Source organism: Myxine glutinosa, chromosome 2 (genome assembly GCF_964187855.1).
Source record: "Myxine glutinosa chromosome 2, kmMyxGlut1.1, whole genome shotgun sequence".
Taxonomy (NCBI): Eukaryota; Metazoa; Chordata; class Myxini; order Myxiniformes; family Myxinidae; genus Myxine; species Myxine glutinosa.
In genome coordinates this window covers 251,358,001-251,378,666 of record NC_136262.1, presented here as the reverse complement: position 1 = coordinate 251,378,666, position 20,666 = coordinate 251,358,001, and the positions used below count along the sequence as shown (strand labels likewise).

The 20,666-nt window shown below is 44.4% G+C and overlaps 2 protein-coding genes across 2 annotated transcripts in view; one reads left to right on the top strand and one right to left on the bottom strand.

The window, feature by feature from the left end:
• PSMD4 (proteasome 26S subunit ubiquitin receptor, non-ATPase 4) overlaps positions 1 to 18,751 on the bottom strand; it is a 34,921-nt gene extending 16,170 nt beyond the window's left edge. Inside the window, exons 1-5 of the mRNA XM_068105933.2 lie at positions 18,629 to 18,751; positions 7,289 to 7,429; positions 5,907 to 6,021; positions 5,729 to 5,815; positions 3,606 to 3,674 (exon numbers count right to left, since the gene is read on the bottom strand). Coding sequence (XP_067962034.2) covers positions 3,606 to 3,674; positions 5,729 to 5,815; positions 5,907 to 6,021; positions 7,289 to 7,429; positions 18,629 to 18,654 — 438 coding nt within the window. The 5' untranslated portion in view covers positions 18,655 to 18,751. The remainder of the gene's footprint in view (positions 1 to 3,605; positions 3,675 to 5,728; positions 5,816 to 5,906; positions 6,022 to 7,288; positions 7,430 to 18,628) is intronic.
• A 1,200-nt stretch (positions 18,752 to 19,951) lies between these two features.
• On the top strand, positions 19,952 to 20,294 carry LOC144890956 (histone H4-like). The gene has a single exon (XM_078772838.1). It carries the CDS (start codon positions 19,983 to 19,985, stop codon positions 20,292 to 20,294), a length of 312 nt encoding a protein of 103 aa, XP_078628964.1. The 5' UTR covers positions 19,952 to 19,982.
• Positions 20,295 to 20,666: the final 372 nt, after the last annotated feature.

Genomic DNA, 20,666 nt, shown 5'->3' with positions numbered 1-20,666 from the left:
TTTCTTAATCACATCTTAAGGGTTAGGAGGAATCACCCAACCATAACCATGGTCTATTCTACCCCCATTAACCCTACCCAGGCCCACTTATCTACGGATTTGCAGTTTTTCCTTCCGTTTGTTTCTGTGATTGAGAATTCGAGTCTGTATCCATTTTGTTCACTTCATGTGTCCTCTTCCTCCAATCCTTCCCCACGTCCCTTATTTCTCCAAGTTTCATTCCATTTTGTAACTCGACTCTGTTGTTGGTATGTCCACCACACTCACCCAAACCCTCGCTTTCTACTATTATTTCCGTTCTGTTACATCCTGGTCCATTCTGTGTTCTAACTCCTCCGTGAGCCTCGATACTGTATAAAAATAAGAAGCAAATCAAATATGGACAAATTTAATGGGTTCCAATTCCCTCCACCTGCACCAGACTCCCCATATGCACCTTCCCTTCCTTCTCATCATTTAGATAAACTCCAAATATCTGCTTTCTCTTTGTGCTCCTCCTTGTCTCCCATACCCACTTCTGGTTATCCACTCATCCTCACTTTTTCAATGCTGCCTCCACCTCTTAAGAGACACTTTGAAAAAAATCCATTTTTAAAACTAGATATTACGATTTATTAAGAATTTTGTGCATACTTTCAGGAGAGCCAGAAAACAACGACTGCCCAATCTCAAGAATGAACTTTCAAACTTGTCACCCTGTCAAGCCTGTCTCTAGTGAATGCTCCCCTTCCATCCCTACCCTCACGAAAAATGGAACATGTCTGTCCCTCCGAGTCTGTGCATGTCTGTCTGTCTGCCTCTCAGTCTGTGTCTGTCCCTGCCTCCGTCTCCGTCTGTGTCTGTCCCTGCCTCCGTCTCCGTCTGTGTCTGTCCATGCCTCCGTCTGCATCTGTCCCTGCCTCCGTCTCCGTCTCCGTCTGCATCTGTCCCTGCCTCCGTCTCCGTCTGCATCTGTCCCTGCCTCCGTCTGCGTCTGCGTCTGTGTCTGCCTCCGTCTGCGTCTGTCCCTGCCTCCGTCTGTCCCTGCCTCCGTCTCTGTCTGTCCCTGCCTCCGTCTCCGTCTGTCACTGCCTCCGTCTCCGTCTGTCACTGCCTCCGTCTCCGTCTGTCACTGCCTCCGTCTCCGTCTGTCACTGCCTCCGTCTCCGTCTGTCACTGCCTCCGTCTCCGTCTGTCACTGCCTCCGTCTCCGTCTGTCACTGCCTCCGTCTCCGTCTGTCACTGCCTCCGTCTCCGTCTGTCACTGCCTCCGTCTCCGTCTGTCACTGCCTCCGTCTCCGTCTGTCACTGCCTCCGTCTCCGTCTGTCACTGCCTCCGTCTCCGTCTGTCACTGCCTCCGTCTCCGTCTGTCACTGCCTCCGTCTCCGTCTGTCCCTGCCTCCGTCTCCGTCTGTCCCTGCCTCCGTCTCCGTCTGTCCCTGCCTCCGTCTCCGTCTGTCCCTGCCTCCGTCTCCGTCTGTCCCTGCCTCCGTCTCCGTCTGTCCCTGCCTCCGTCTCCGTCTGTCCCTGCCTCCGTCTCCGTCTGTCCCTGCCTCCGTCTCCGTCTGTCCCTGCCTCCGTCTCCGTCTGTCCCTGCCTCCGTCTCCGTCTGTCCCTGCCTCCGTCTCCGTCTGTCCCTGCCTCCGTCTCCGTCTGTCCCTGCCTCCGTCTCCGTCTGTCCCTGCCTCCGTCTCCGTCTGTCCCTGCCTCCGTCTCCGTCTGTCCCTGCCTCCGTCTCCGTCTGTCCCTGCCTCCGTCTGTCCCCGCCTCCGTCTGTCCCCGCCTCCGTCTGTCCCCGCCTCCGTCTGTCCCCGCCTCCGTCTGTCCCCGCCTCCGTCTGCGTTTGTGTCTGGGTCTGTCCCTGCCTCCATCTGTGTTTGTATCTGGGTCTGTCCCTGCCTCCGTCTGTGTTTGGGTCTGTCCCTGCCTCCGTCTGCGTTTGTGTCTGGGTCTGTCCCTGCCTCCGTCTGACCCTGCCTCCATCTGACCCTGCCTCCATCTGACCCTGCCTCCATCTGACCCTGCCTCCATCTGACCCTGCCTCCATCTGACCCTGCCTCCATCTGACCCTGCCTCCATCTGACCCTGCCTCCATCTGACCCTGCCTCCATCTGACCCTGCCTCCATCTGACCCTGCCTCCATCTGACCCTGCCTCCATCTGACCCTGCCTCCGTCTGACCCTGCCTCCGTTTGACCCTGCCTCCATCTGACCCTGCCTCCATCTGACCCTGCCTCCATCTGACCCTGCCTCCATCTGACCCTGCCTCCATCTGACCCTGCCTCCATCTGACCCTGCCTCCATCTGACCCTGCCTCCGTGTGACCCTGCCTCCGTTTGACCCTGCCTCTGAAAGGACCGTTCCACAAACCCTCTCATCTACATTCTCAACAACCATCTCAGAGGTTCAGTCACTCAAACTATTGGGTGTCAGTCTCAGTGTCTCTTGTCTTGGGGCAAGTTGTCTATTGTCTCTTGCAAACGTTGTCTCTTTGGCAAGTTAAAAATTGGCCTCCAAAGGCACATGCCCACTGGGCATCCTCAGTCATGCAGTCCTTCCTTGGCACACCTTTCGCTCATGTCCACCTACAAGGGTTTCATCTGCATCTTGATGGAATACTGTTCTCCCCTCTGGGCTGGGTCACACCTCACACCTTTCGCACATCTCCTGTCTTGGATAGGTTCTGTGTCCTAGCTTTTCCATGAGTCGAGACCTTGTGCATAAATAAATAAATAAAAATTATATACTGTGTTTAAAAACAAAAAAGATGAACTGTTAATTAAATTTTACATCACCAAGAAGTTTACTATGAAAATGATTTTGATTAACAATGTAGTTTGTGGAGCTCAAAAGATAATGGAGCTCTTGTGTGCACGTACTGTATTGTGTGCATGGATATATAGTACTGTATATGGCAAAAGCTTCAAAATTGATCACTTGGTGTTTTACATCACAAAAACTCTAGTGCGTTGTCCAACAAGGCAAAATATGATTACACTATGGCCCAAAACTTATTTCCAGGTGTAGTGTGTCCGAGCAAACGTCATTTTGTGTAAAATTAGATTTTTTTTAGCACAAACACATTACAGTTTGTAACTGACCTCACTCACCCCTTATAAAGAGAAAAGGAGAACAACAAAAAAAACCCAATACAGTATGGTCCAGCAAGGCCACACATGGTTACTGTATATCCCATTTTTTATAGTGCACAGTGTCTCAAAAAACGCATCACTTTGTGGAAATATCACCACTTTAAATTGCTGAAGCTGAGCCGAGATGGGCACAAGTGTCGATGCTCGTACTTGTTTGTAAACAGGTAAAGGATGTTACATAAATTCCTGATGCCAAAAATAGCAATCCAACAAGTGCGGCAACAAAATATGAATTTGAATTGGAAAAGCGTCTACGTTCAGGCACAAATACACATATCAACGTGGATGGTACATGGTGTATTGCTCTAGTGGTGGTCATATTGCACAGTGGGGTAAGAGTTAATGGGAAATAAGTGGTGTTCATTTCACACCGACGAGTCAGGAGCATCTTTCATAAGCAAAATATGAGATTGTGCAGGAAAAGGCAAGTCAACAAAAACTTGCAGGACGATGACAATTTCAAAATGCAATCACCTCTTCTCCAAAGTTAATGGCGTCCACATTTACTTTTTCCTTCTTCAGTCGCTTTGCAAGTTTCAGTAACTGCACTCATCGGATAGGAAACAAAAGACTGCACAAATAGTAAAACTCTCAAAGCAAACGTCATTAATTGCACAACAATTTAGTCCTGATGAGTTTTGGGGAACGAAAAATTACAAGAATTTTACATCAGAAATTACGAGGACATATAAATTTAGACACAGGCCTTTATAAATAATATAAAAACCAGCACGTATCGTTTTCCACAAAAAAGTTTCTATAACTTGCGAGATCCAGACGTGTGTGAAGGAAAACCTAATGTGGCAAAATAAATTGCACATTTTGAAATGTAGTGTCTGTCTGTGAGCACAATATCTCAAAACGTTATGGACGGGTCCAGACGAAAATTGGTGGAGGAGTTGGGTACGTGACAAGAACAAGCCGATTCAATCTTGGTTAAGATACGGATGCAGATCCGGCCTATCAGTGGGCTACAAACCAAACTGTTCAGCATGGCGGAAGTATACGCCCTACCGAGTGCCATTCTACGGTAGTTATTCATGATATTGAAAGCAAATTAATAACAAGAAAGAGCAATCAAAGATTGCAGACCCTCGCCAGGATGTATTTTCAGTGGTTTTTAAGGCTTTTGTGTTAAAACAAATATGGCGGCCGAACCACGTGACCGATGACATGATTATTTTTTTCCTCCACCAATTTATGCCTACATGACGCTCAAGAAATTTCATCTTGATCGGATGAAGTTTTGTACTTGTCGAATTATGACGTCATAATGGAGGCACCTATGACATCATCATTAACATATTTTATTCCCCATGGAGAGTTCTTTACAATGAGCCATGTCTCAATTTTTTTCTATTCTGCGCTTTCAGATATAATAGAGGTGCAAAGTTTTTCGGTTTTTCCAAGATGGTGGCCGAACCACGTGACCTATGACGTGATAATTATCAGTAAAAAATTATACAGGTGGAGGTGCAGCTGTGGTGAAAATTTCCTGTCAATCGGACCAACGGTTGCAGAGAAAATCACATTTATTCTGTGCGAACAAACAAACACACAAACACACAAATCGGATTGATCAGCATACTTGCAAAAAAAAAAAAAAAAAATTCGCCAAGTAACAAACGGACTCAAATGCAATAGGTAACTGGATAACAATAGATAACTCTCCTCTGGCGAGGGTAAAAAATAAAATGAAAATCGAAAAACTGAAATTGAAAAATCGAAGTCCGAGTGATTGTGCCGGCCATTTAAGTAGAAGGGCTGTATCGGGTTTCAGAGCAACTGGTTGGTAAATAAGGTACGAGTAGGGATCCGAAGTTTTTACGGTGTAGCCCGTAGGGCAAAGCCGTCTAGAACAGCGTTTGTCTGTCCGTATGTCCCAACAAACATACACCAATCAGAGCTGAGGATCTCGTCACATGACAGTGTGATGCACTTAGTTACCATTACATTTGCCTATTTTACTAAAAGGAAATATAATAACCTTCTGTGGAACGTTTTGGGGTCCCAGCGGGTGTCAAAGATAAGTGTAAAGATAAGTGTAAAGTAATTAAATGCAATATCAGATATGCGTCACTATACTAGGTATACTAAGCCTGGTGTTGGCTTAGCGGTTAGGGTGCCGGCTTGGGATCCTAGGATCCTGGGTTCGAATCCCGGTCGATTGCTGAATTAACGCCACAGAGGGGTTGACTCAGCCTGTCATCCTTCCGAGGTAGGCAAATTGAGTACCAGCTTGCTGGGATGAATGATCCCGGTGTGTACCCCGGTTTAGAATAGGTGCACCGTATCCCTGCGCATCGTAAGAGGCGACCAAGGGTTGGCGTCACGAAGGGCATCCGGCCATAAAAGCATTGCCTCAAACAGGGAACCATGATTGTCATGGGGCCCGCAAGGCTAACCCCCGCTCTAGCGGGGAAAAATGGCCTTAAAACGATCATTCATACTCGGTACCTTTACAGGACTCAACTTTGAAGTTTAAACTCAACTTTACAGGACTCAACAACTCATCAACTTTGAAGTGCATGTAATTTCTTAAACAATGAAACATGTATTAAAGTGCAGGCATGCAAACACACATACACGACACGTACCTCTTTCTCATCATTCTCGATGGGGCTGCCAACAAACGCAACGATACGCATCTTGTGATTCTTGCCTTGACGATGCTTCAGTGCCAGCTGTGTAATTCAGAGACGGCAAAGATCAGAACAACGTCCCGAGATTGATCTCCGAGCTCGCCAGGAAAAGGCGCAGAAACACAAAACTTACGTGTGCCACCCTGATGCCCGTGCAGAAGTTTATATCGCCATTGGGTTGAACTGCATGAAGTTTTGACAAAATTTTCCCAGTGTCTGATGTCAGTGTGGTCAACACTTCACAATTACTATGGAGAGGGAAAAAATATATCATCACAATTTTATTGTGCAAGTTAAAAAGATAACCGAGAAATTAATACACATTTATGAAGCTACACAAATGAAGAAAGTTATTCTGTCCCGTAGGTAATGAAGAAGGTTATTTAGTTCCAATTTGTTCATTTTAGCAGGACTGTGCTTAGAGGTACACACACCTGCCTCCAAGCTGTCTAGCCTGGGTTTGAATCCCGACTGAGCTAAAAAGTGTCATACTGGTGTTTCACAGGCAGGGTGAATGATCAATGCATGTGCCGTCCCTTAGATGGATGTTAAATGGGCATCCCATCTGCCAGCATTCATTGGTGGACGTTAAAGATCCCATTGTGTCCTTCACGAAGAGTAGGCAAGCTAGCGCCGGCACTATGTACAAATTGCAAATTCCTGCCCAAACAAACAGAGGGCATTGCATCAGAGGCACAGCCATGCCCTCAGCCAATTAAAAACTACGTGACCTATGACATCATCATTTTCAAACTATATGCAACAGTGCTGTTAGATGATATTTGTAAAATTTTGCATCGTTAGGGTTAGCGGTTTCAGAGATATAATTATTTAATATTTTCCTTCAATCCAAAATGGCTGCCAAGCCATGTGACCTATGATGTCATAAATTTAATATTTCAATACAAATGAGTCATAGATCATGTGCCTGCAATTTCAGATTTTTAGGATAAGGAATTCGATAAAAACATTTTTGGCTGGTATACCACTTCACCTATGATGTCGTCATCATCATGCTTTTGTTCCCCATTGGGAGTACTTGACAATGTGCCAAGTTTCAAATTTTTCCATTCCGCGGTTCCCGAGAAATAATTTTTTAATCATTTGTTTTAATCCAAGATGGCCACCATACCACGTGACCTACGACGTCACAATTATCATAAAAACATTATGCATGGGTGTCACTCCTACCCTGAAAGTTTTGTCTCAATCGGACATATGTTGCTGAGAAAAACGAGGTTTAGCCCGTACGGACGGACGTACGGACAACCCTAAAACGTACACCCGGCGACTTTGTCGGCTGAGGCATAAAAAGGTTAAGATAATACAACATTCAGGCACACGACTTGCACCAAAGAATATCTCAAAATATATATATTTTAAAAACAACCAAGTAATGAAAATAAACTTGAAGCCCAAACACCCAACTCAAAAGATCATTGCACAACCAAAATGGCTGGATGTTTGTATTCATGTACAACTACAAACAAATTTAAGCCTTCATTAAATACTCACTTTGCCAGGGTTATAAGCCCCACATTATTTTCAGGGTTGCTGCGAGTCTTTGAGTGGCACACAATGTTGACAGCATCCTGTTGAACCTGCAGTCGAGTTGGCACAAAGTCTCCATTTCTCATGAACTCACTGTTGTCCACACTATGGAAAAATGAACAGTGAATATAAATAAAATTGCACATCACTGTTACATCTGAGAAACAAGAATGACCGCACTGTGGTCACAACCTGCGAAAAATCCATTAATGGCGCGATTGGGAAACGCACATTTAATGCGCTATTATAAGATGAACTCAACACCTCTTACACATGTCACCCTTCCCATGGTTATATCAGAACGAGCTGATTTGTCACACGGTCACGGATTGCTTAATACTAATAAAGGAACCATTAAAAAAATTATGTAACACTATTTTTAAATAATTTGCTTACAGGTTGATAATGTAATGTACCGTAATGCTTGATTTCCATGGGTTCCGAATGGCTCGATTAAACCTTACTATTATTCGACATAAAATTATATTTTTTGGGGTCCCTCCGCCAATAACACTCAACCCAAACTAAGCCAATGGAAATCTCACGCAACAAACCCGGGCAGTGTATAATCAGCAGAGGCCTACACTCCTAATGTGCTAGGCCCCCCAGAAAACCAAGATGGCGGCCATATCATTTTGTCTTGGCGCTATGGTCTGTGGAGTCAAGCGACAGATGTGGGTTTGGTCCAGTAGCTGTCTGATCAATGGGTGCACATTTATAAAAATCAACCCCCCAACAACAACAAAAACAAGAAGAACTAGAACGGCACTCAGTGGAGAGCATACCTCCACCTGGTGAACAGTTTACGTTTTGTATCCCACTTATAGGCCGGATCTGGATTCGGACATGAACCAAAATCTAATCGGCTTGTTCTGGTCACCTAACCAACTCGTCCACCAAGTTTATTCATAACTCGTCCATAACTTTTTTAAATATCATGTTACATATATATATATATATATATATATATATATATATATATATATATATATATATATATATATATATATATATATATATATATATATATATACATACATATATATATATATACACATATATATATATACACATATATATATATATATTGTTACAGATCGCGGTTTAGATGTTATGATGACCGAGCGGTGGTGTATTTAACCGCGACCTAACAGGATCCCTGACTCACCCGATTCACCCAGAACTTTGGCCGTATCGCACCACAGCTGCCCAATCTGGGAAAAGACTGAAACGACGAAATGCAAGAGGAAAAGGAATAAAACGAATAGACGGACAGAAGAGTAATTTGATTTATTATTTACACAAGCAAAAAGGAGCACTCAAGGTTTATTTACAACACATAAGACGCAGGTGACACAGTGCAAATTTTAGCTTACCTACAGACTTAATTAAATACCCAGGGACAGAACAAACAAAACAAACTCAAGTATACAAGAAGGGTGGAAAGGCAGAAGGTGGATGGCTGGAGGGAGAGGAAAGGTCCAAGGGGGTCCTGCAGCTCAACCGGCGCGTTTAGCAGCCGCCGTTCCTTTACGGTCCTGCTCCAAACCGCCGTTCAGGCCCCCTTTGGCTGTTGGGTGTTCTTGCTGCCGCGGCCTCCGCTGCGTTCCCAGGACTTGTCTGACTCGTTGGTCCACACCCTCAACTCTTTCTTGGTCCCTCACTCTTTACCACCGACTCCTCACCGCAACCAACGCAACCACTTGACCACCACCTCTACTGACTGACTCTTCACCACTCTCCACTTGACGACCGACTCTCAACCAACTCAGACCAACTCACCACTCACTTCCGTTCGCGCCTTTTATAGCGCCTCCAGCGATTACGCCGACGGCGTTTTGGACACGCCCATCGGGGTGCTCACCTCGGCCCTGGTTGGTCGCGCGACCCTCGGGCTCCCCCCTTGATGACGACGGGCGGGTACGCCCCTCCTCCCCTCTATGACGAGGTGGAGACACGCCTTTCTTCTCCGACCCTGCCTCGTGGTCAATGGCGGTTATTGGAGGGGAGGTGATTGGGAATCGAGGGCTCAGCAATGACGAGAGGGGATGTAATTGGCAATCGAGGGTTGGCAATCACGAGAGGGGATGTAAAAGGGAATGGAGATTTTGGGGATGGGAAGGAAAGGGAGATTTTGGGGATGGGAAGGAAAGGGAGATTTTGGGGATGGGAAGGAAAGGGGATCTATTCTCTTTCACTGGTGCAATGGAGTACTTCAATTAATGGGAGACACAGCCTTACCCTAAAACACAGAATAAGAGATAACTATCAACAGGGGTATTCTATTATTTGGCTGATGTGTATGCTTGTGGACTAATTATGGGATGCCCTTTCACCTTTACACAGCTCCGGAGGTAGGGGGGGGCGCAGAATAAACAATAATAATAATAGTACAGCACACAATCAAAAAATATACAGTCCTCATCTCCGCAACACTATATATATATATATATATATATATATATATATATATATATATATATATATATATATATATATATATATATATATATATATATATATATTGTTACGGGTCGCGGACAAGATGTTACTTTGGGCCGAGCGGATGGTCAACCGCGACCGTTACAGGATCCCTGATTAGTCCGACTCCCCCAACGTTGACCAATCGCGCCACAGGTATTCAATCGGGAAACCTCTAAAGCGACCGAATGTAAAGAGGAAGAGAGAAGAAGACAGAGTACGGAGGAATAACAGGATTAAATATACACACAAGCAAAAAGAAGGAGCGATCAAAGTTATTTACAAGCAATGGATGGAAGAAGCAGTCACACAGTGAATCGTTAGCTTATACTATTCAATTTACTTAAAAACCCCAGGACAACATTCAAGACAGACGACGTTCACACTTACACGGGGGATATTGCAGGCAGGTATGGCTTGAGGATGGATGGTTGTTTTGGGAGGCAATGGAGGGTCCAGCGTGGATTGCTGCCTGGCGCGTCCTTTTTGTGGCCTGCGGCCCCTTAGCTGCCCCCTTAGCTGCAGCGCAGCTGGTCGCACGATGGCTCGCACACACCTGCTCGTTCAGGCGTCTTCCTTCTCCCCAGCAACAACGAGCGACAGCAAGCAAGAGGACGGGGTCAGAGCAAGAGGACGGGGTCAGAGCAAGAGGGTGGAGTGCGTCCCGCGGCGGCTTATATTGGTTTCTCACCGAACCTTCGCGCACTTTCTCGGTGGTTCCCGCTCCGCCCTCTCTTAGCCAAACCCCTTGTTCTGGGTTGGATGAGCGGGGCCGACTTACTCCTCCCCCCTATGACGAGGGGGGCGACCCGTCTTCTCTAGCCACTCCCCTTGTTCGTAATGGCCGTAAATGGCGAAAACCGGTCAGCAGCTGCAGGTAAGGCGCCGTCACGTTGCACAGCAGTTCAGTACTGCAATAAACGGTTGCTGTCAAAGCTCAAGTGGGGGAATCCCTGGCACTTGAGCTGCCATGGATCATCGGAGGGGCCTACGCTTTATTTCGTTTGATGCAATGCAGAGTCAATCTAGTGGGAAACACATATTTAGCCTACATAGAATAAGGAAATAAACTATTTAAAAAGATATATCGTGGCCTGTGTGTAAGTTTCATGGAATTAACTAGGAGGACGGCTGCGACCATTATTTACATTACGAGGATGTTACACACAACAAAACCATACTTTTCACATTCGTTACACTTTCTCCAAAATTGTTACACTTCTCAAAACCGTTACACTTCTCAAATTCGTTACAATATATATATATATATATATATATATATATATATATATATATATATATATATATATATATATATATATATATATATTGTTGCGGTTTTGAGTTCTTTACAAATAAAGGTTAATTTCCCCCTCATAGTTTAGTCACACGACAACACGTAGCCTCGCGTTAGTTCAGTTATGTCTTAGTAAATGTAAGCATAGTCCTTTTCCTGTGTTAGTTTTGCGTTGAGTAGAATAATGAGAGTTAGGTCCTTTCATTGCTTATGCAGCCTCGATACTGTGGCTTTTGGCGCAAATTAACACGAGGCAGTCCTGACAAGTCGAGGCAAGACCGAAGGAAGGCGGAGGAGAAGCCGACGGTAAGCGCGAGCCACCAATCAGGGCTCGAAGGGAGTGGCTTAGCACTGCGTCAAAAGGCGTGGTTAGAACATTCGAGCGAGCTAAGGGGGTTGGCAATATAACCCGTTGCGCAAAGCCCCCCACCTCAGTTCTGAGGGAGGTGCGCTGAACCAAAGAGAAGAGAAAGAGGGTTCAAGAGTTGAGAGAGTTAAAAGAGAACCAAGTTATTTACTAAGAACCAAGTTATAAGGCGCTCTTACAAATTAAACGCTCGGTTGAGCTTGAGGAAAATCCTCGATTGAGTTACGTGAGTGAGAGTGCGCCGTTATTTAATAGCGCTGTGAGAAACCGCCAAGCCTGGCGAGAGACGCGTACATTTTCCCGCCTGCCTGCTCTGCTCTTTGTTCGAGAGATGCGCTGCAAGGATCCCTCCGGCCGCCTGCTTGCCTTCATCGAGGGACGTGCTGTGACCGCAGAGAGCCACGCCGGGCGAAGCTGTTCCTGGACGACCAAGCCGGCACGTTCAGCGCGTGAACATCATCCTTTCTACATTTCCCCTGTGAGTGTGATCGGGCCCGTGTCTGGGGATAAGTTAAGACTGCTTAAGTTCTGCTCTGCGTCTCTTCGACTTGTACATATTAGTGTAAGTAATTATTAAACCTGTGTTCTTCCTTTTATTCAACCGTCTCGTCCCTTCCATCTATTGACCAAGCGTGGTATGAATAAAACCGCTCGAATCGGGTTCCAATACCAGAGATCTGCACGGACCACATGGTACGCCATCCGCTCGGACGTACTCAAATTACGCGTGGCTCGTGCGAGACTTGATCCTCGCTTCCGCGGCGGCGTGGGTATTTAGGTACGTGCGAGAATTGTCCCGGAACCCTACCCTGCGTCTGCCCGGGAGGGGCGATTCAAGTCTCTCGGTTGCGACGACCCAAAAAGAACAAGGGGCTTAATCTCCCCTTGGTAAGGGCAGGAGGGTCGCGCGAAAACCGTGACAATATATATATATATATATATATATATATATATATATATATATATATATATATATATATATATATATATATATATATATATATATATATATATATATATATATACATATATATATATATATATATATATATATATATATAGCATTTTTTACCCGATCTCTCAATGGTGAAGAATCACTTGAAAATTAAATAATTCTCATATCCGAATCCATATTCAGATCTCCACCAAAATCGAATCGAAATATCCTTGTCAGACACCCAACCTATCCACCAAGTTTCGTCCAAATCCATCCATAACTTTTTGAGATATCCTGCTATGTACCGTTTTTGGCCCTATCTCCCAATGGTGAAGAATCACTTAAAAAATTATAGTAGCCGGATCCGAATCCAGATCTTCACCAAAATATAATCATTTCGTCCTTGTGACATAAGCTACATCTCTGCGTCTTCGTCCGAATTTCGTCCGAATCAGTCCACAACTTTTTGAGATATTCTGTTCACAAACGGACAGACAGACAAACAGACAGGGGTGAAAACATAACCTCCATCCACCTTTGGTGGTGGAGGTAACAACAAGAGCAAGAATTGCTTTGCAATACATGTCCCTTACCGGTGCCAATTAATGGTTTTTTTTACAAATTAAAAAAATTGATGAAGCGCCCTGAAACTTGAACTTGTTCTGTAACTTATTATAATAAAACCATGTACCAAGTTTCAGTACAATATGTTAAAGGGTAAGGAAATTGTGCAGAAAACCACAGGTGGGACAGACGGACTGAGAGCAAACCTATAGTCCCCTTCTCGGTACGGGATTTGTAGCAGCAACGCGAAGCTCTTGTAGACTTACGACATATCACAGGTAAAAAGAAGGGAACATCAACCACAACCAAAAAGCAAAACGATATTTTTCAACTTGTATATTACATTTTGAAACTACATCTACAACTATCTGACAGTATCCAACTCAGCAGGTGCAAGGAAACGGATTAAACTAGAACGGCACTCAGTAGAGCGCATACTCCCGCCGTGGGTTTAGTTGGAATAATACGTTTTGTTTAACATCCCCTCTCCCCAAAACAATAAATGAAAAAGAAAGTAAGCCCGAACTGTCAGAGAATTTATTTTGATATATCTCGGAATTGGAGGAGAAAAACATCATTTGAGAATAAGAATAAAAGCTTTAATGCAGTAAAACAGAAAAAATCTTTCCCCAAGAAAATTCCAAAAATAAATTCCTGGATCGGGAATAATATCCTGAGCTTCACCAAAAACTACGTAATCAATTCTTCCTTTTCCCAAGGGCAATCATCCCACCAACTTTCATCCAAATCCGTTCAGAACTTTTCCAGATATCTTGTTCACAAACACACACACACACGGACGGACACGATCGAATGCGTTACTCCTTGGCGGGAGTAATAATATACTGTCCTGCTCAATGATGATGAGTGGTGCTTGTGTTTATTTGTCACAGGGCCAGTGCACGTCTCGTGCTGTAGTAGAGTGCGATGTGGTTAACCACTCATTGCTTTCAGCTACGCTCTGCGAGCGAAAAGAAGGCCGACTGTGTAAGCCCTTCCTTCCGGTACATAGCATCTACCCTTCCCAAGACTTTCCGGGCTATTTCACTTTTCTGCCACTTTATTGCACAATTTTATTGTACACAACGAGGTACCTGTGCCATGCACAGGTGGGAAGTCAAGAGCAAACAAACAATGCGGAAACAACGAATGATAAATCATGGAACCAATAAATTCCACATTCCTGTGCCATCTTTAGTCGAACATCAGACATGGACAGCTGGTTCGTGAATGACTAGCAATGAATCAATAAATTCCACATTCCTGTGCCATCTTTAGTCGAACATCAGACATGGACAGCTGGTTCGTGAATGACTAGCAATGAACCAATAAATTCCACATTCCTGTGCCATCTTTAGTCGAACATCAGACATGGAGAGCCGGTTCGTGAATGACTAGTAATGAACCAATAAATTCCACATTCCTGTGCCATCTTTAGTCGAACATCAGACATGGAGAGCCGGTTCGTGAATGACGAGCAATGAACCAATAAATTCCACATTCCTGTGCCATCTTTAGTCGAACATCAGACATGGAGAGCCGGTTCGTGAATGACTAGCAATGAACAAATAAATTCCACATTCCTGTGCCATCTTTAGTCGAACATCAGACATGGACAGCTAGTTCGTGAATGACTAGCAATGAACCAATAAATTACACATTCCTGTGCCATCTTTAGTCGAACATCAGACATGGACAGCTGGTTCGTGAATGACTAGCAATGAATCAATAAATTCCACATTCCTGTGCCATCTTTAGTCGAACATCAGACATGGACAGCTGGTTCGTGAATGACTAGCAATGAACCAATAAATTCCACATTCCTGTGCCATCTTTAGTCGAACATCAGACATGGAGAGCCGGTTCGTGAATGACTAGCAATGAACCAATAAATTACACATTCCTGTGCCTTCTTCAGTCGAACATCAGACATGGAGAGCCGGTTCGTGAATGACTAGCAATGAACCAATAAATTCCACATTCCTGTGCCTTCTTCAGTCGAACATCAGACATGGACAGCCGGTACGTGAATGACTCACAATGAACCAATAAATTACACATTCCTGTGCCTTCTTCAGTCGAACATCAGGACAATCTCCACAGCATTCTTTTTGGAAAGGAAATGTCCACCAAGCTTCGCACCTTCCAAAGGAGACCAGCAATCCTGAACTAAAACGCTCTGGATCAAGACGTTGCTGTCCAACAAAAAATTAAACAAAAGGTCGATACAAAGCGGCATGCTTGCAACCGTGAGATCCATGTTGGTGATGCAGTTCTCCTACAACAACAACCAAATCAGAACAATTCAACAAACTTAGTTGTACTTCCTGCTTTCTTTTCAAAAATAATCTTGTAAGCTCAAGTCAGTTCTGCCATTGTAAGCTCAAGTCAGTTCTGCCATTGTAAGCTCAAGTCAGTTCTGCTTCTGCCATTTTTGGACGAATTCAAGTGAAAGCAAGGTCATTCTAAAGTGGCACGTCCTGTCGTGGTAAAGGGAAATCCAAGATGGTTACTCCATGAAGATGATGACGTCACAATATGGTGACAGCAACACCACCCCTTTCCCCGAGATGCCCCATTAAACATTCCCAACCCAAAATGTCACGTATGTTTTGTACGTGCCCCGAGAACAGTAAAGGGAACAGGTATTCTACTTGGTTAACAAGCTGGGCGTAAATTGACACAGAAGGTCTCACTGATTCTATGGTTTGTTGGCGATGCTCAGTGCTCACCTACAGTTATGTGAAGATGAAGAGACAATACTTCCATGCATGGTCTGGCCAGTGACCCTAGAAGCTGACCCACAACTCCAACCACAAAAGGCCAACCGCCCTCCTCGATACCTTCATTATGTCACAGATTTATACTGTCGGCATGATTGTGAATTCAGCAGATCTAAACTCAAGCCAAAAGAAAACGTTAATGTTTCAAGTTATATTCCGCTTGAGCTGGATGCCAGTAATGAGTTGTTGCACATCGTGATATGTATTTAAATGTCATACATTACCTCCGCCACCGAAGATGGACGGAGGTTATGTTTTCACCTGTTTGTTTCAAAAAGTTATGGACGAATTCGGATTAAATTTGGTGGGCAGGTTGGGTGTGTGACAAGGACGAATTGATTAGATTTTGGTGAAGAGGAGGGATAGGGCCAATTGAGGGATAGGGCCAATTGAGGGATAGGGCCAATTGAGGGATAGGGCCAATTGAGGGATAGGGCCAATTGAGGGATAGGGCCAATTGAGGGATAGGGCCAATTGATGGATAGGGCCAATTGAGGGATAGGGCCAATTGAGGGATAGGGCCAATTGAGGGATAGGGCCAATTGAGGGATAGGGCCAATTGAGGGATAGGGCCACAAACTATATATAGCTTGATAAAAATGTTGTAGACGAGTTATGACAAAGCTTAGTGGACGACTTGGTTCGGTGACCAGTACGAGCAGATTAAATTGCGTTCAAGTCCAAATCCAGATCCGGCTATCAGTGGGATGCAAAAAGTAAACTGTTCAGCATGGCACCATTGTAGTTACCTCCGCCACAAAAGGTGGATGGGGGTTATGTTTTCACCAATGTCTGTCCGTTTGTGAACAAAATATCTCAAAAAGATGTGGATGGATTCAGACGAAATTTGATAGATGTAGCGTATGAGACAAGGACAAAATGATTAGATTTTGGTGACGATCCGGATCCAGCTAGTATTAATTTTAAAGCGATTCTTCACCATTGAGTGATAAGGCCAACCAGGCGGATGTATGCTCTCTACTGAGTGCCGTCCTAGTTGGTGTCTGTTTTACTCCCATTTTGATTCGTTTTATTTGGTTCTCCATGCCAGGTCAATGCATATTTAGAGCAAAAAAACCAAATAACATGAGAGCAAAAGATTGTCTAGATAAGGGAGACAACTCAATCAGCTTTATGAAGGATAAGGGATAGGTGAAGGAAGAAATGAAAGAGGAACCCCAAAAGCAAAAAATGAAGAAACGAACCCCAAAAGCAAAAAATGAAAGAGGAAACCCCAAAAGCAAAATATGAAGGAGGAAACCCCAAAAGCAAAAAATGAAGGAGGAAACCCCAAAAGCAAAAAATGAAGGAGGAAACCCCAAAAGCAAAAAATGAAGGAGGAAACCCCAAAAGCAAAAAATGAAGGAGGAAACCCCAAAAGCAAAAAATGAAGGAGGAAACCCCAAAAGCAAAAAATGAAGGAGGAAACCCCAAAAGCAAAAAATGAAGGAGGAAACCCCAAAAGCAAAAAATGAAGGAGGAAACCCCAAAAGCAAAAAATGAAGGAGGAAACCCCAAAAGCAAAAAATGAAGGAGGAAACCCCAAAAGCAAAAAATGAAGGAGGAAACCCCAAAAGCAAAAAATGAAGGAGGAAACCCCAAAAGCAAAAAATGAAGGAGGAAACCCCAAAAGCAAAAAATGAAGGACGAAACCCCAAAAGCAAAAAATGAAGGAGGAAACCCCAAAAGCAAAAAATGAAGGAGGAAACCCCAAAAGCAAAAAATGAAGGAGGAAACCCCAAAAGCAAAAAATGAAGGAGGAAACCCCAAAAGCAAAAAATGAAGGAGGAAACCCCAAAAGCAAAAAATGAAGGAGGAAACCCCAAAAGCAAAAAATGAAGGAGGAAACCCCAAAAGCAAAAAATGAAGGAGGAAACCCCAAAAGCAAAAAATGAAGGAGGAAACCCCAAAAGCAAAAAATGAAGGAGGAAATCCAAAAAGCAAGAAATGAAGGAGGAAACCCCAAAAGCAAAAAATGAAGGAGGAAATCCAAAAAGCAAAAAATGAAGGGGGAAACCCCAAAAGGAAGAAATGAAGGAGGAAACCCCAAAAGCAAGAAATGAAGGAGGAAACCCCAAAAGCAAGGAATGAAGGAGCAAACCCCAAAAGCAAGAAATGAAGGAGGAAACCAAAAAGCAAGAAATGAAGGAGGAAACATAAAGCAAGAAATGAAGGAGGAAACCAAAAAGCAAGAAATGAAGGAGGAAACCAAAAAGCAAGAAATGAAGGAGGAAACCAAAAAGCAAGAAATGAAGGAGGAAACCAAAAAGCAAGAAATGAAGGAGGAAACCAAAAAGCAAGAAATGAAGGAGGAAACATAAAGCAAGAAATGAAGGAGGAAACCAAAAAGCAAGAAATGAAGGAGGAAACCAAAAAGCATGGGTGATTAGAGTGAGAGGAGAAGAAGAAGAGCTTCCACCTCATAAAACATTCATCTCAATCTGGTTGATATCGCGCAGGCACGATGGGCCAAACGGCTCCTTCCGTGTCCCAAATCCCTTGTTCATGACAATGGCCGCGACGGAGTGTCGATCAATCCGGGACGGATTCGAGCCTTGCGACGTTTCTCGACTTGTGAATACCTGGAAGCTTTGTCAAGAGTACGTATGCACCTCAATTACCATTGTAATAAAGGATAATAAATAGGATTACGATGCCGATGACGGAGCAGATCAATACAAGTTAAAAACAGATTGAGATAGAAATCGATGACAAAATAAAGCAGCACTTTTGTGAGGTTACGTGGAGTGAAGGCCGAAACGCGTTTACGCGACTTTACGCGAAACATTCAAACAAACATTCGGACCATATTATGAGGTCGAGAGTGAAAGGTTGTTAAACTCTTCAGAAACCCCGTATCGGTACCACAGCTTACCACACCATTGTACTTTCCAACACCATGATGCAGCATTCGCTATCCTCTAGTCGTGACGTTTAAGCATTCAAAGCGGTGCATGCCGGGAGGAAGTGAGTCCATAGCAACCGACAGCGCGTCCCTGGAAACGCAGCCACTTCCGCATGTGTTCACGTTGAAAGTCTCTTTCTTCTAATAATGTTTCGAGTTTTTTTTTTTTAACTATGATATTTTAAATTTCAATCTTTGAACCTGCTGACGTCATCATCGTCATCGTACCTGTAAAAGGTTAATCCTGTAGATACTCGGTGTTGTTTACACTCGGTCAGCATCTTCACTATAACCGTATGTATAACGTGTGCAATGCGTGACATGCGAGAGGGATCATTTAGTTTCGAAACGAGAGCTGACAGTATGGCCTGGACGACAGGTATGCACACTCCCCTATAAGCTGTCTTTTCTGGGTTCGAATCCAGACCCAGCTATAAACTTCCACCCTGGTGTTTCAAAGGCAGGGCTATCAAATTATCCCTCGGATGGACGTTAAACGAGTGTCCCGTCTGCTGGCATTCGTTGGTGGACGTTAAACATCCCATGGTGTCCTTCATGAAGAGTAGGTGAGTTATCGCCGGCTTCCTGAACAAATTACAAATTCCTTCCCTGAGCAGCAGGGGGCGTTGCATCAGGACACCAGGCCCTCTAGACTATGAGCCAGACCCCCCAAATTGACCGGTCGGTACCATACAGATGGAGCAAGGCTCATTGTGATTTTTTAGCAAGATATATGTCCCTAGATATGAAAAAAAAGTGATAGCAGTGTATAACTCTCGGCCATCTCTGTGTTATCACCCGAAATATTATTATACGCCCGCTTCGCTTCGCCAAAAAATGTGATATTTGCTAAAATTGGAATAAATATGTTTTTAAGGACCACAGAGTGCCAATAATTTGCATACTGGATGCCAACTAATATAGTAATAGAAAATAGAACATTTGTGGGGGTTATTTATCAAATTTTTGATATAATGACAAAAAATATGTTAAATTTAGTGAAAAAGTGGTCGAAATCGCTTCGAGTTCAGAATTCACATTGTACATTTTTGTCAATATTTCAAAAATGAAAACTCCCAGAGTAACATTTGACCCCTCAAAATCTTCGCAAGGAACCTTCAGTCAAGATGGTTGAACGGTTGGTTGAACGGTTAGGGGGTATGGTTGAACATATTTTGAACTTTACCAAAATATGTGCCCCAAACAACCACCATATTACAAAGTAATGATATATTCCAATGCAGTGGTTCCTTGCGACATAGACACAAGAGTCAAGAACGCTCGTCGTTTGGGTCAATCTGTTTTGGAATCAAACGGTGTCGTCATGTCTGGACGTGGTAAAGGTGGAAAAGGTCTCGGCAAAGGAGGTGCTAAACGTCATCGCAAGGTACTGCGTGATAACATCCAGGGAATCACAAAGCCTGCTATTCGTCGCCTTGCTCGCCGTGGTGGAGTAAAGCGCATCTCGGGTCTCATCTACGAGGAAACCCGTGGAGTTCTCAAGGTGTTCCTGGAAAATGTGCTCCGCGATGCTGTCACCTACACGGAGCACGCAAAGCGAAAGACCGTTACTGCCATGGATGTGGTGTACGCTTTGAAGCGCCAGGGCCGTACGCTCTACGGTTTCGGTGGTTAAACATTTTGTGAGTGTTCATCATCAGCAACTACAACACAACGGCTGTCTCTCTGTCTCTCTGTCTCTCTGTCTCTCTGTCTCTCTGTCTCTCTGTCTCTCTGTCTCTCTGTCTCTCTGTCTCTCTCTCTCTCTCTCTCTCTCTCGCCCCCTGCTGGTCGTTGGTGAGTCGTGCGTGGGTGTGGCAATCATGGCTGCTGTGTGTGAGGAGCTGTGAGTACTGTGTTGTGTTGTTGCCTTTCCCATCCCCCTTTTCACTCCCTCTGTGTCCTTGTACGTGTTTGTGAAGTTTTCCCCGTGTTTTCCCTTCTTTGTTGAGACAAGAGAGAGAAAGAGAGCGCGCACGGTGAGTTTGGTGCGAGTCCTAAAGAACCT